The sequence below is a fragment of the Trichosurus vulpecula genome, chromosome 8 (genome assembly GCF_011100635.1).
Source record: "Trichosurus vulpecula isolate mTriVul1 chromosome 8, mTriVul1.pri, whole genome shotgun sequence".
In the NCBI taxonomy this organism is placed as follows: Eukaryota; Metazoa; Chordata; class Mammalia; order Diprotodontia; family Phalangeridae; genus Trichosurus; species Trichosurus vulpecula.
In genome coordinates, this window is record NC_050580.1 from 166,920,209 (window position 1) to 166,935,762 (window position 15,554).

Sequence of the window (15,554 nt, forward strand, 5' to 3'; positions counted from 1 at the left end):
CTACAAAAAAGCCTCCCCTAATCAAGCTTCCCTAAATGGGTTCCATACAAGGCCTATTTATAGGCAGGGAAGATCTTCAAATTGTATTAACATTACAGGACCAAAAAAAAAAAGTCATCCTTTAGAGCCAGTCTTCTGATGAGCATGGCTCCACTTAGGCCATACCATCAGTCAATCAATAAACATTTATTAAGTGCCTGCTATGTGCCAGACATTATATACTGGGGATAAAAATATTAAAAAGATGGTTCCATCCCTTGAGGAGCTTACAATCTAATGGGGAAAAAGAGGGACACAAAAGAAAGCTGAAAGGGATGTGGAAAAGGGTGAGGAAGAGAGAAGAGGGGAAAGAAAGAGGAGAGGAAGAGAAACTCATAACTCCACCTTCCAAACAGAGGAGCAGAGGGTACTGATGATAGACCAATGAGACGTATTAAGTCTGATAAAATTTTGTAAGATAAAGAGGTTCCTGATGACAATGTAACTAGGGACACAAAGGGAAGGAAAGTCCAAAGCAGTGCAGCTGGGTGGTAAATGAAGAGATAGCCTGGATACCCTCCTTAAACTTTTCCTCATACAACAGACACAATCTGTTGCTGGGATTGTACTCAGTCTTTCCAGTTTAAGCAGGACATGCTAGAGCTTTTATTCTACTGGTATCTCTTTCCTAAAGGCAGGCAGCTTCCTCTGCCACAATGAGGCATCCTAATAGGACTTTAGAGGTGTGACACATCATATTCATTTCAGAAATCTCAGGTTTTCACCTATCTGGATCAAGCCTGATACTAATACATCTTTATAATAGAGGGTGTACAACAATCCATGGCCATGTCGGTGTTGCTTTAAAAGCAAGACTCCTTCAGGGGAACCTCTGACATCATTCTCTTCATGTTCTCTGAGTAAGGGTGATGTGTTAGAGCATTGGAATTAAATTCAGATCTGGATGTTAGGCCTGGCTGTACCACCAGCTAGTTCTGTGACCTTGGGCAAGTCATTCAGCGTTTCTAGGCATCAGGTTCCCCATGTCTAAAATCACATGGTTGAACCACAGTGCTGAATTTGTACTCAGAGGACTTGGATTTAAATTCTGGCTCTTCCACTTACCACCACCCATCTGTCACCTAACCTCTCTGGTCCTCATCTTGGTTTTCGGTGAAATGAAGGGTCGTTGGATTGATTGTCTTAAAATCCCTTTTTAACATCTAAGTCTGTGATCCTAAATACTACTACCTTTCCAGTTTCCTTCTAACTCTTCAAAGACTCTAACTACAAAGAGAGGCAGCACAATGTAATATATAGAGCCCAGGATTTGGAGAGAGAAGACCTGGGTTTGAATCATAGCTCTACCACTTATGACTTTGTGACCCTGAGAAATCACTTAACCTCTCTTCACCTCAGTTTCTGAGAAGTGAGGGGGGTTGAAGTAGATGATAGGTAAGCATCCCTCCAAAGTTAAAATGCTATGATTCTTTAATTATATGTCTTCCACCTTCCAGTCCACACATACTACCTTACATTTTCTCATGCTTAAATACCTTAAATTTTAGCATGCTTTTAAAATGTTTATTCAGGACTTTTACTGGATGAAGATTTTTAGTTAGGTCTGTACAGTAGGTCCAAGACAAATGAGATCACTTATGTCCCCATATAGTTAAATGTGTAGCTGGGGCAGCACTAATTAGTCAATTTGTGGATCATCTTTTCTTGTCCTTTTAGTTATTTTACTGTTGTTAGGATACCCCTTTCCAGAGTGGACAGGAGAAAGGAAAGGAGTGGAGACACAAATTTTCACCTCTTGTTAACAACTGTTCTAAAAGGGAAATTAGGTTGAAGCTAAAATTAGGCTTCTGGATTATTTTTAACCACAGTCTTTTTGTCTTCCATTGCCAAAGATAAATGAGAGGTCAAGTCAAAAAGCATTTATTAAGCTCCTGCTACACACTGTGCTGAATTCTGGAAATACAAGAAAAGGCAAACATCCCCTACCCTCAAGGAGCCCACAGTCTGATGGGGGAGAAAACATCCAAGCAGTTTATGTACAAACAGAATATACAAAGTATTCCAAAAGTCTTAGTGCAGTTTTAAGCTATTAAGGCTAAAAGGATAAATTGGTGATAATGACAGAGCAAAGGTACTAGCATTAAGAGGGACCAGGTTATTGTAAAAAACAAAGACCAAAAAAAAAGGTTTTGTATATACACACTCCACTGTGTAACATTCAGTGTTCCCTAAGTCAAGTCCATTGGAATTTAAAATTTTGCACCAATCGAGTATTGATAATCATAGCTGTTCACCAGGGGAGGAATTTCAGACTATGTAATATGACAAAAATATTCTGTTGAAAAGTGAAAAATTCAGACTTTGAATTATTCTGTATCAGTCTAGACACAGTCCGAAAGTGTGGCTAAGGATGGAAATTATACCTTTTATTTCATTCTACCCGTCCTGATGTTGAAGTGCTGGGCTTGGCACTTAGAGCTTAAGAAACACTTTTAAAATGCATGCATCTAGAATTTGTTTAATCATGTTTTGCTTGTATTTCGTAACACATCTTTGACTTATATTTCCTGGGGCAAAAAAAAAAAAAAAAAAAAACAACCTCAACTGATATCCTGTTACTGTACAATAATAGGATTCCATTACAGGACTACACGAGTCTTTTAAAGACCTATTACTTGTGAGACCATAAAGCATTGCAAATCTGATTTCCTCTTATGTCACTTTATGGGTTCACATAAAAACATGCTCAGAAGATCTCTTGCCCTGTCTTACACAAATTGAATTGATACTGGTATCAGCGGCACTCAGGTCGGCTTATTTTTCTTTTTAAACGATTGGAATTGCTTGCTTATCTTGTTTATTCACTTGCTTTCACAATGACACAGACATCACTACCTGAAATGTCATCACGTCACATTGTTATAGCACCACAACACAATTACATCTCGCCAAGCAATGTAATAACATTGTGTCAAGTGTCACCCTGCCATGACTCAGTGTTTTGTGAGCTGTAAAAATTTATTTTTGGAACAGCGAGTGAGTGTCCCGAGAGCCAGTGTTTGCCCCACTAAAAATCATCAGTGATTTAGGGGGAAACTGACAGGCAGGCTTGGTGGGGTTGAGGGGTGGTGGTAAAGATTCTCCGCTTGGTTATAAAAGTGCCAACACGTGGGCTCCGAGTGCATTAATTGCCTTCCTCGAGGACTCCGCATTCCGCCTGGGGGCTTGATATTGACTCTTTGCTGGGATCTTGGGTGGAGGAGGCGGAGACTATAATTATCCGTCGGGTCCTGGAGCCGTCTCACTCCGGGACCTCTTCCTATTTATTTATGCCAACGTCTAAACAGCGGAGTTCCTGGAGTTCCGGGGCCCTCACGCTCTCCTCGTCCTCCTGCTGCGGGAGCAGAGGGAAGGGCAGGGGCAGCCCAACGGGGACTCGGGGCCGGCACAGCCGAGCGAGCAGCTGGCTACGTGGGCTTCGCGTTGCAATCTGTGTCCCCTCGCCGCGGCACCGTCCCCCGCCCCTTTTTTACGCAAGGTGGAGGAGGAGGGGAACACACGTAGAAACGTTTCCCTCAAACTCAGCCCTCCCCGCCTCTCCTTTCCCCCCTCCTCAGGTAGTCAGTTGCCCTGTTGCTCCGTTGCTATAACAACCCGGCGCCGTCCCGGGGGCTCGGCCGTAGCTGCCCGGGGAGGAAGTGACGAGAGGATGGGTTGGCTGTTGTTGGGACACGTGACCTGGGTTGTGTTTTGACAGGGCAGAGAGCGGCGAGAGAGCCCGAGTGTGAGGGGAGACTTGGGGAAAGCGTGCGAGCGAGAGCCAGCAGGGGTTGCGGGGGGAGTCAGGCAGGAAGAGCGAGGCGGGCGGACCCCGGCAGGGTCCTGCGAGTGACCCAGGCTGACAGACTGGACCGGAGGGCCAGGGCAGGGGAGGGGATCCCGGGAGCCGAAGGCGAGATGCCGGGGATGGGGGAAGAGGAAACAGGCAGGAAGGAGGAGTGAAGGGAGGGGAGGAGAGAAGAAGAGGAGGCGCAGGGGGCGGGTGAGATTAAGGGAAACAGAGGAGCCGCGGCTCGCCAGTCTCCGGCCCCCACGGTCCCCTGAGGCAGCCGCGGGGGCCGCCGCCTGACTCTGCTGTGGGCCCCGCTCCCCTCGGAGCCTGCCTTCGGTTTAAAGCGAGTGAGCGTGAGCGAGGCGGGGACAGGGGGAGGCGGGATGTGACCCGCTGGGCTCCAGGCGCAGAGCAGAGCCGAGGCAGGGAGTCCGTCTGTCCGTCCGTCAGCCAGTCCGTCGGCCGAGGTCAGAGAGGGGGTAGGGAGGGAAGGAGAGGCAGCGGGCAGCCGGAGCCGAGCGCCATGAGAGCCGCGCTCCTGGAGCGGCAGCGGGGGCCGGCGCTGCGCTCGGTGACCGGGGGCTGAAGGGGAGTCGGGGAGAAAGGCCCGGGGCCGGGGGGCTGGGGTCAGGCAGGAGCCATCCCCCCGTCCCCGAGACACGGGGAGTGGGGCGAGCGCCCAGCTGTAAACACCGGACCGAGATGAGTCCCTGAAATCTGATTTCCAACCCAGTGACGGGAGGGGGACCGACTGGACTGGGGGAGGGAGGGTTGGCCAGAGGGCCACCCGGGCCGGGGGGAGTTTGTTTAGTGAGCAGTGGAGGCGGGGGCGGGCTTAGGAGGAAGGCGAGGATGCCCCTTTCAGACCTTCTTATTGTGTGAAATAGTCAGTGGTTGGCTGGGGGAGTGGGGGCTGGGGAAGGAAAGGTTGTGCTAGACAGGATAGACTGGGGTTACACAAGTGAGGTAGAGAGAGAGAGTGTGTGTGTGTGTGTGTGTGTATGTATGTATGTTGGGGGGGGGGGGGCTGTTTGTAATCAGGAGCCGGAGGGCTTGAAGGGGGTTTCCCTTCTCCTGGGCAGCAGGTAGAAGAATCGATTCCAGCCATTCCCAGAGGTTTCGGCTCCGGCCAGCGTCCTTTTCTAAGGGGTTAGTTAGCTTGTTTGGGTTTTTTGTTGGGCTTTTTTTTCCCTTCACTCTACCTCCAGGTTATAAATAGATCCCCCTCTCGGTACAGAGAGGCTGTGTCAAAGAAGGACACGTTGGCCCGGGAAGCCTAGGGGTCGGGGGGAGGGGGGAGGGAAGAGGGGCACTCATTGGGGGAGGGGGAGGGGGGTGGGGGAGGCGGTGCAGAGAGTTTTGCTTTTTTCAGACCTACCACCGCTGCTGCTGCTGCTGCTGCTGTCACCACAATGAGTGCCAGGAAGAGGCCTAACTGCTAACAGTAGTTTTCTTGCAAGGTCCGTCTTTTACAGTACCAGGTTAATTTCATTTTATCTTTCTCCCTCTTTTTTTCCCTTCAGTTTTAAAATCTAATTAGGAGCTACAGTAGCGATCCTGTTGAAGAAGAAGGGACCCACAAGAGTATTTTAGCGAGAATCTTATCTTGGCTGGGAAGTGAATGCGAAAATGAAGCCAGACCGAGGTAAATGATTTATTCAAGAAGGGTTTTTTTTTCCCGTCCCTAATTTTAGAAATGTTAACCTCATTCCGTGGAAGGATCATTATTCTTGTATTAAAAGTGTGATTACTGTTTCTGTTACAGCTGATGAGAAATGGAAAGGCACATACATAGAGCCTTTAGTGAGGGCAGTTAGACTCTCAAAGATGGGTGAAACATATATAAAAACACTTAGGGAGACTAGTATTTAAAAATTTAGGCTTTAAGAGAGCTGCTGCAGCATAACATAAAACGTGCCAGTCAGGATAGAATGGACTTAAAGGAGATTTCACTACAGCTTGGAATCATTTTCATTTCTTAAAGCTATGGAACTCTGTTAAACCGTTTTAAAGAAACATAAATCCACCTGTAATTCTAAAGCTATTGCATGATAGTCTTAAATTTGATAAAGCAGAATCTTCCAGATAGCATGATTGCATCATTCTTTTAATTTATACTTCAATGGGTATTTTTGTACTTTAAAGACAAGCTGTGTGAAGTTGAACATGGAGTATGGTATTGTTTCATTATAACTTTGATCTGTGAAGAAGCTCTTCTGGCGCCCCTAGAGTTAAATTTATGACTTCCTCTATAAACCTGTATTTTTAGGAATTATGACAATAATGTGTAGTTAGTGCCTTTCAGAGAACTCGAAGTATTAGAAACTCTTGTTTAACTTTTGAGGTTGATAACAAAGACTACTTTTTATAGAATTTAGGCATATTCGCCTATTCCTAAAACAAGTATTTACACTGGAAGTAAATTGGCTTATATTTTGCTTTTTTTCAGTTTTCAAAAAAGTCATTTAGTTACTTGTAATTTTATGATTATATTGAAACTTGGTTGTTACTGTTCTTAAGTTGTTAGGTCATACTGACTTTAAGTATACTGCATTATCATGATATCAGTTAAGAAGTGGATTTTCCCCTTATAGTATTTTCCCTTTTATTAATGTGAATCCTCCAACCAGAAATTATATTTTTCATAGTACTCTCATTTGGTATGTTCCAAAATATGTAACATATAGTAAAAGCTATAATTAATAAGGTCACTGAAATTATTTTATGTTTGGAAATATTTGAATATAGTTAAGTATTACATGTGAAATCTTACAGGTAGTTTATTTCAGCTTAGCAACTTGCTTGCAGAGTACCAGGTTTACATGTTAGATTATGTTAGATTTTGGGAAAATGTCACCAAGGTCATTATTACATCTTAGAATAATAAGAAAATAAAATCAGTCAATATTAGCTTTTTTTTTTTTGTTAAAACTTACTTCAAGGTCATATGTCATAACTTGAAATGTAGTGTCTGAGTATATGCTCTGTTTTAGTAAAAGCTAGTATCAAACAGAAACACTATTTTTTCAGTTTAAGATTACTTACTAATATTTTCTTGGGAACATTCAGTCCTTTAGGCATCGTTAGGATTAATCTTCCTCCTTGACATTTATTTAGCTTTAGAATTTGCCGTGAAGAAACATGAAATTGCATATATAATATTTTTATTCTATTTTGTGAAACTAAACCACCTATAGGCAGTATTTAAATACATTAATAGATTACAGTAACTCTTTCTTTATTCAGCAGCATCCAAATTGAAGAATGATTTGTCCTTCATTAGTGAGTTTTCCAGATAATTGAATCTTACCTAATTAAGTACAGTTTTGGATTAAATTGATTATGGGTGCTATATCAATTTTCCTGCTTTCTTAGAGTATACTGATTGTAATTTAATAGTTTATTGATTCCTAGTCATCATTATTAATACCAGATTTTGGGTTCAACTGTAAAATAGCCATGACCTCAGTGAGGCTTGAGGTATGTAGTGTGTTTGCCCTTATACCAAGTGGCCCCAGACTGGTAATATTTTGAGTTTTTGTGTATGCTTTTTTTGTGGTTTTACTCTATTAGTCTTTCCCATGTTGGTTATCACTGAATGTTGTTGCCGGTGTGTTTGCTTCTTGTGGCTCTCAACTTCTTATAGTCCACTATAGCCTGAGAAAATAGAAACAAGTTTGCTAAAAAATTTTTGTCCAAAATAAGTGATTAAAGTTTTGAATGAAGGTCTGAGGAGCTCTCTCCTAAGGATAGTCATAAGCTATTAGTATGGACTTGTTGATCATCTATTTTGGCTACTTGGAAGCCCTCTTAGTTTTACTTAATGGTTTCACTTGTGTCCTAGTGAGTTTTTATTGTTTATGGTGATAATTTAACTGCATGAAAATCAATAGTAGATTGAAGTAAATTTGGATTTAGAAAAAAAAAGTAGTATGTTGATCATAAGAAGATGTCAGGCTGCTAGCTTACCAACCAGCTACTTCATATATTTTAGGCAGTCTGCAGTGCTGAAGCACTGAATCTGTGATTTTGTGTGTAGATGATCTACAACAGTGGTGTCAAACTCAAGTAGAAACAAGGGCCACTAAATCTGTGGGCCAGAGATTGACTTAGAAAACTGTATGTTAATGGTTTGCTTTTTATATTGTATTGTATTTTCATTTTATGTTGGTACAGTTTCATCTGGTTTGGGCTACATGTGGGCGTATTGTGAGCCCTGGACCACTTCTGGCCTGTAACCCCCAAAGAGTTGCTGTAGTTTAAAAAAAATTAATCTCCTGCCGGATAATTGTGTGGTCTTTGAGCCTTTCCAAACATGTTTATTCTTGAAGGACCAGTCCAGCTATACAGACCATTGAGAAGTTCACGTTCAAGGTCTTTCCAGCTTTGTAGGATGCTCCAGAGGCTGTCCTCTGTTGGCATAAATTTTTGAGTACCCAAGGTCACTTCATCACAACAATATCAGAGGATGGCTTTAATGGATATCAACATTCTCATTAAAACACACATTAGTAAGACAAAGGTTTTTATGTGCTGTCAGGTAAACAGCATAATTTCACAGAATGGGAAGCAATCAAGTGACTTGATTCTATTTCCTGTAAATTGATAGTGAAGAACTCTGGTCATTCATAGCTTTCTATGCCATGGCCCTGAATGTTAAAGTAAAAGATACTGCTTAGAAATTTTAAAAGCTATAAAAGGATGCTTGACTTTGGATAAAATTAACTTCTGTGTGATATTATCCTCCATATTGTTTTAGTTTCACTGTGTTATTCCAGGGGTCTGTATAGAATGTGGTGAATGTGGATATTGATGCAGGTTATGTCTAGGAATGTTAAATGTTAAAAATGGTGAGTAAAAGCCTGGAGTTGGACAGATGAGAAGGTTAAAATAAAGACTATGGTTCTTCCATCTACTTCAGAGTATATAGGCATAATTTTGTTCCCCTTAGTGAATTAATGAGGAAATATTTATTGAATGTCTACTGTGTACATAGCACAGTGCAAGACACTCTCAGAGGTACGGCAAGTATAAAACATGATCACTAACTGTGAAGAACTTAAAATATTTTCTAATGCCTTCCTAATTTCCAATTCATATATCTGCACAAAAATATGCCTCTTTATGGAAACAGCTTATTTTTGATAAGACTGTCTTTTGTCTGCAAAGATGTATTTTAAAAATAGAAAATTTTTTAATAAAAAATTTTCAGAACTATCAAATAAGTATGCTGTGTAAAAATATGGGTGGTACATATTTTAGTACAGCTGTAATGCAGCATAATTATCAGTTAATGTCCACAAAAGATAAGAACAATTAACATATTTATTTTAATCACACATCTTAGGCTTTGGAATAGTAAGTCATCTCTTACCTTTGTTGGAAGGTTTGGTTAAGCTTATCTGCTTGTCAAGTATAATTCATATGAAATTCAGCAAACAAATGAAATGTGTTAAATGCAAATGAGGGTATCATTTGTGGTCTATAATCAAGGCAGAACTGGGTATAAACCATTAGACAAATAGCTAGATTATTTGAAATTATAACATAAAGCTGTTAATTGTTTTGCTTTGATACTGACAATAAATAAACCTCAATACTTAGCGAGGAGTTGTTGAGGTAACAGAAAGAAGAGGAAAAAAATGAGGAGGAGAAAGAAGAATTACACAGTATTTTAAGTTTAATTTAAGTTAAATTGTCTAACCATGAAATTTTTCATAGGATGGAGCAGTAGAAATGCTACAGGATAGAGAAAAAGTCAGTTAAATCAACATAGCTTTTTAACAAATTGAGAAATAGTTCCATTAACGTATTGGAATTATCTCTCCATTTAAAGTTGAAAATTAGGTAGAAGATAGATTAAGGATTTGAGCCAAATACTAACTCAAAAATAGGACTATTTGAAAAATATGGGTAGAAAAATCCTGCCCTATCCCGTGAGGCTGATCACTTAGGAAATGATTAGGTAGCATAATAGAAAGGAGGAAGTTCCACTGCAGATGTCATGTATGTTCACTCTTCTACCCATATGTCAAAAACTGACTGTGTTGGTCTATTATCCATTTGCATTGATGGCTCTTGTCATGTCAGCCACTGTCAAATAATCATTGGCTCACTGTATCTTCTGCCATTCAAATGCTTAGGAGATTGACAAAGATGGTCCCTGGCTGATGTTTTGGCCTGTCATCTAGGAAGAAGGAAAGGGTGTAGTAGGATGAAAACTGTCATTTCTTTGGAAAGATGAGGAAAAAAGATAATTGGGGAACTGGGGAAAAGGTGATAGGAAAATTGAGAGTCTAATGTGCATATATATTACTAAAAAACTAGCTTACTTTCTCCACTGAGAAGAATCGAGGGGTCTGTCCATTGTGATACTGTAGAAAGGGAAGGAAAACCAAAATCAAGCAATTAGGTTATTTATGCTGCTGCTTCTGTCAATCTCAAGCATCTATGAGACCATGGATATACATTATTTTTCCTTTGAGCCAAAGATTTATAAAATTTATAGATTAAATTGTTCAGTTATGTGTAGTTTGATTTTAATATTGATGTAGCTTTTGCTTTTTTTAATTTAGGAAAAAAAATAACTAATTTGTCCCTGGAATGAACTATAATCAAGGTGGACTGCAAACTGTTACTGTATAAGTAACCTATGTAATTAATGCCTAGTTGTTGCTTTTTCTAATCTCTACAATATTATCATGTAAGTCATCTGATTAAAATTTTGCAGTTCCATTGAGTGATTGAATTGTTATGTAAAAGCCATACTTCCTGGTCAACCTGGGAAACTTAACCTGTTTTGACAGTAGTTGTACATCTTAGCTTTTTTTTAGTAAACTGAAAAGAAAAAGAAGAGTGGTTGGAAACTGAGAGCATTGATTTTTCAAGTTTTCTTAATAAGCTTAAACAGAATGGTTTCTGTGCAAATAATCCCAGAGGGTGACAAGGGTATTAAAATAAATTTCCACATAGAATCACCAAAGACATCTAATAATCTCTGGGTAAACAACTGTTCCATTTTTCTCTCCATTCAGGAAATACTTTTAAAATTAGTAATTTAAAACTAGATGGGTAAAAGAAAACTTTCTGAAGTCTTATTTCTATTTTAAAATATTAAAAACTTGATTGCTTACAAGTGAAAGAATACCAATAGAAATGAAATAGGTAATAAAGTGAATATAGTGGGTAGAGTCAGTAGTCATAGCTTCTGTTCTCAGCTTTACCACTAATAATTAGTGACACGATTCAGGCTATTTTAGCTTCTTTGTGCTTCACTATACATAGCTGTAAAATAGATCTAATGGTGCTAATTAGGCAATGAGATTAATAACCAATGTTTATACAGCATGTTAAGATTTACAAAGCATTTTTATATATATATATTAGGCAGCTAGGTGGTGTAGGGGATAGAGTGCCAGGTTTGGAGTCAGGAAGACCTGAGTTGAAATCATGTCTTAGACATGTACTAGCTGTGTGACCCTGGGCAAGTCACTTAACCCTGTTTGACTTAGTTTCCTCATCTGTAAAATGGGCTGGAAAAGGAAAAGGCAAACCATTACATCTTTGCCAAGAAAACCCCAAAATGGGGTCACGAAGAGTCAAATATAACTGAAACAACTGAAAAACAGCAACGAGGTTACACATTTTATCTCATTTGATCCTCACTTAACCCTGTAGGGCATGTAGTAGAGTTATTATTATCCCCAATTTACACATGAGGCAACTGAGGCTCAGAGAGTTTTGCCCATAGTCACACAAAGTTATAAATACTAAAAGTAGAATTTGAACCTATTAGGAAGGTTGGGATATAAGTTATTGTTATTGAAATATGCTTGGTGTAAGCATTTCCACAGGTAACACAGGTATGTTAGCCTCCATACCCTTCACCAGCAGACTCATCCTTCTCCGACTCCCCAGTCCTGTGGGAGTCAATATCAGAATACCTTAAAACATTCAGAGAACCTTTGGACTCAGAAGTAGAAGAATTGAAGTTGTCCGAAGCAGTAACAGCTTAGTGGAGGTGCCCCCAGAGATAGAATCCAGGCAAAGTTGCTCTGCCTCAGTGGTGGCCATTTGACCAAAAATGTATTTCCCTACACTTAAGTTTTTTTTTTTCCATTTAATTTCTTATATTGCCTGAAATCCTACTAATACAGATATAATTACATAATTATATAATTTTGGACTAAAAAATTTTTTTTAAAAAATGCCTGGAACAGAAAAGGTTAAATTAGCTATCAGCTATTTGTTCTGTGGTGTGAAGTGGTTAAATCAAGTTTTTTTCCACTAAGCCTCTAGGTAAGACTATCTAGGTTCCCAAAGTGGGTGATACTTTCCCCTGGGGGGGGCGCTACTAGCCTCGGGTACAATTGGGGAGCATTGAATAAAAATAAGGGGACAGTGGAAGCATAAGGAAAGAAGAGAAGAAAATTTTGAAAAACCATTCATATACATGTTTCATCTGTTGTGTAACAGAGTTGAAGTCGTAGTGATTACATTATTTTCCAAATAAACACACAAACTACAAGTTAGAACTCATCAGTGGTCAAATCGGACAGGTCTTAACCAACAAGTATTGGCAGAGGAGGGTGTCGCATGTTGTCAGGAAGTCCAGCATGCATCAGCAGGAATATGTGGGTGTAGTGACTTGTTTACATTACGATGCATGATGCAATAGTGCATCATCAAAATTTCAATGCAGGAAAAAACCCACAAATTTACAATAAATTGTTAAATTTAATGTGTCATTTTAAAAATATGTATCATATGTATTTTTAAGTGACCCAAATTTTTTTAAAAAAAAACCACTAAAGGGTTAAAGAAAGTAGATTTCCGGGGGGGGGGGGGCTGAGTAATTTTTTTTTTTTTTTTTTTTTTTTTGAAAAGAGGGTGGTAGGCCAAATAAGTTTGGGAACCTTTGAACTAGACTGAGAAAATAATTTTGATGGCCAGAGGAAAGGTAAGTGATTTGTAGCATGAAGTATATAATAGTAGGGTGCCACAGTAGTTAAGGTAGCTTGAGGTAATTGGGAACATGGATATTTACGAAGAAAGGGCAGTAGAGATAGAACTAGGATGCAGAAAGGGAAGTGAGAAGGATAAATTTTGCCTAATGTTGCACCTGTATCATGTGTTCATTCAACAAACATTTATTCTTTACCTACTACACTCCATGCATAATGCTAGGTGTTAGTGATAGAGATAAAGATGAAATAGGCCTTGCCCTCAAGAAGCTTACATTCTACAGGGGGAGATAACTTACATATAAAAACATATATGTATGTAAAACCTAAAAACATATATATGATATATTCAGTATAAATTAAAGATCATTTTGGAGGTAAAGATGCTGTAGCAGCTGTATGGAGATTACAATCAGCCTGTTCAGAAAGAAAACCCAGACCACTAGTACTATATTTTAACTCATCACTGATTTTGTGGACAGATCTATTGACTTAATTATCGTTTATAAGATTGTTGTTGTGAGCAAATGTTTTTCTGATTTTAGACAACTGATGTACAAACATTTTGAGTGCAATCTTATTTCACATTGTTCCCCTTCATGCCTCTTCCTTCTGAATAAACCAGACTACTACTTGTTCTCTGAATGTCCATACATTTACACTGGTCGTTTCCCATGTTTATAATTCTCTTTCTCCTCATTCTCATTTAAAGAATCCTTTCTTCAATGTATAGATGCCATCTCCTCCCTAAAGCCTTCTTCAATTTCCTCCTCTCTTGCAGTGAGCTGAATGTATTCTCTTCTTCAACTTTTCTGAAAGCATTTTACATTGATTTCCCACTTGCCCTTACTTTATTCCTTATATTATACTTTATATGTGCCACAATTCTCTAAAACTTGTAAAGCTTTTCATTCAAGGAAGATAGGGATTATGTGATTTTTTCAAAAAAAAATTTTTTGGGGGGGAAGGTAGGGCAATTGGGGTTAAGCGACTTGCCCAAGGTCACACAGCTAGTAAGTGTGTCACGTGTCTGAGGCTGGATTTGAACTCATGTCTTCCTGACTCCAGGGCTGGTGCTCTACTCACTGCGCCACCTAGCTGCCCCGGATTATGTGATTTTTAATCCCTGTACTTCATCCAAAATAGGTAATTAGTGAATATTTGCGAATTGTTGAATTTGGTTGTATATTTTTAAGTATTTACTCAGTATTCTTTTTTTAAACTTATTTTTAGTTTTCAGCATTCAGTTCCACAAGCTTTTGAGGTTTAAATTTTCTCCACCTCCTTTCCTTCCCCCCTCCACAAGATGGCAGGCAATCTGATAAAGGCCCTACATATACATATTAAACATATCTCTACATTAGTCATCTTGTACAGAAGAATTAGAACCAAAGGGGAAAACCCCAAGAAAGAAAAAAACCAAAAAAAAAAAAAGAGAAAATAGTATGCTTCGATCTGCATTCAGACTTTCTCTGGATATGGATAGCATTTTCTATCATGAGTCTTTTGGAATTGCCTTAGATCATTGCATTGCTGAGAAGAGCTAAGTCTATTAAAGTTGGTCATCACACTGTGTGGCTGTAACTGTCAGTGTTCTCCTGGTTCTGTTCACCTCACTCAGCATCAGTTCATATACATCTTTTCAGGTTTTTCTGAAGTCTGCCTGCTCATCATTTCTTTATAGCACAATAGTATTCCATTATGTTCGTATATTACAACTTGTTCAGCCATTCACCAATTATTGGGCATCCCCTCAATTTCCAGTTCCTGGCTACCACAAAAAGAGCTGCTATAAATATTTTTGTATATGTGGGTTCTTTTCCCGTTTGTATGATCTCTTTGGGATACAGCCCTAGAAGTGGTATTGTTGGGTCAAAGGGTACGCACATTTTTATAGCCCTTTGGGCATAGTTCCAAATTGCTCTCCAGAATGATTGGATCAGTTCACAACTCCACCAGCAATGCATTAGTGTTCCAGTTTTCCCACATCTTCAGCGTGCATAATTTTCCTGTTTTGTCATGTTAGGCAGTCTGATAGAGTTGTTTTGATTTGCATTTCTCTAATCAGTGGTGATTTAGAGCATTTTTTCATATGACTATAGATAGCTTTAATTTTTTCCTCTGAAAACTGCCTGTTCATATCCTTTGACCATTTATCAGTGGGAGAATGACTTGTATTCTTATAAATTTGACTCAGTTCTCTATATATTTTATAAATGAGGCCTTTATCAGAGAGACTGGTTGTAAAAATTCTTCTCCAGTTTTCTGTTTCCCTCCTAATCTTGGTTGCATTGGCTTTGTTTGTGCAAAACCTTTTTTAATTTAATGTAATCAAAATTATCCATTTTGCATTTCATAATGTTTTCTGTCTCTTGGTCATAAAGTCTTCCATTCTCCATAAATCTGACACGTAAAGTATTCCTTGCTCTCCCACTTTGCTTATAATATCAGCCTTTATATCTAAATCACGTACCCATGTTGACTTTATTTTGGTATGTGGTGTAAGATATTGGTCTATGCCAAGTTTCTGCCATACTGTTTTCCAAGCAGTTTTTGTCAAATAGTGAGTTCTTACTCCAGAAGCTGGGGTCTTTGGATTTATCAAAGAGTAGATTACTGTAGTCATTGACTACTGTGTCTTGTGTACCTAAACTACTCCACTGATCCACCTCCTATTTCTTAGCCAGTACCAAGTAGTTTCAATGATTGCTGCTTTATAATATAATTTAATAATTTAATATAATATAATTTAAGATCTG

At 39.3% G+C, this 15,554-nt stretch overlaps 1 protein-coding gene across 3 annotated transcripts in view; it reads left to right on the plus strand.

Annotated features, from left to right (window-relative positions):
- Window positions 1-3,745: 3,745 nt before the first annotated feature.
- Window positions 3,746-15,554, plus strand: part of FAM214A (family with sequence similarity 214 member A) — a 97,225-nt gene continuing 85,416 nt past the window's right edge. The window contains exons 1-2 of one of the 3 annotated variants that reach the window (XM_036735110.1): window positions 3,746-4,981; window positions 5,356-5,477. In XM_036735110.1, coding sequence (XP_036591005.1) covers window positions 5,462-5,477 — 16 coding nt within the window. In that variant the 5' untranslated portion in view covers window positions 3,746-4,981; window positions 5,356-5,461. The remainder of the gene's footprint in view (window positions 4,982-5,355; window positions 5,478-15,554) is intronic. The other 2 variants (XM_036735111.1, XM_036735112.1) reach the window with 2 other exon arrangements.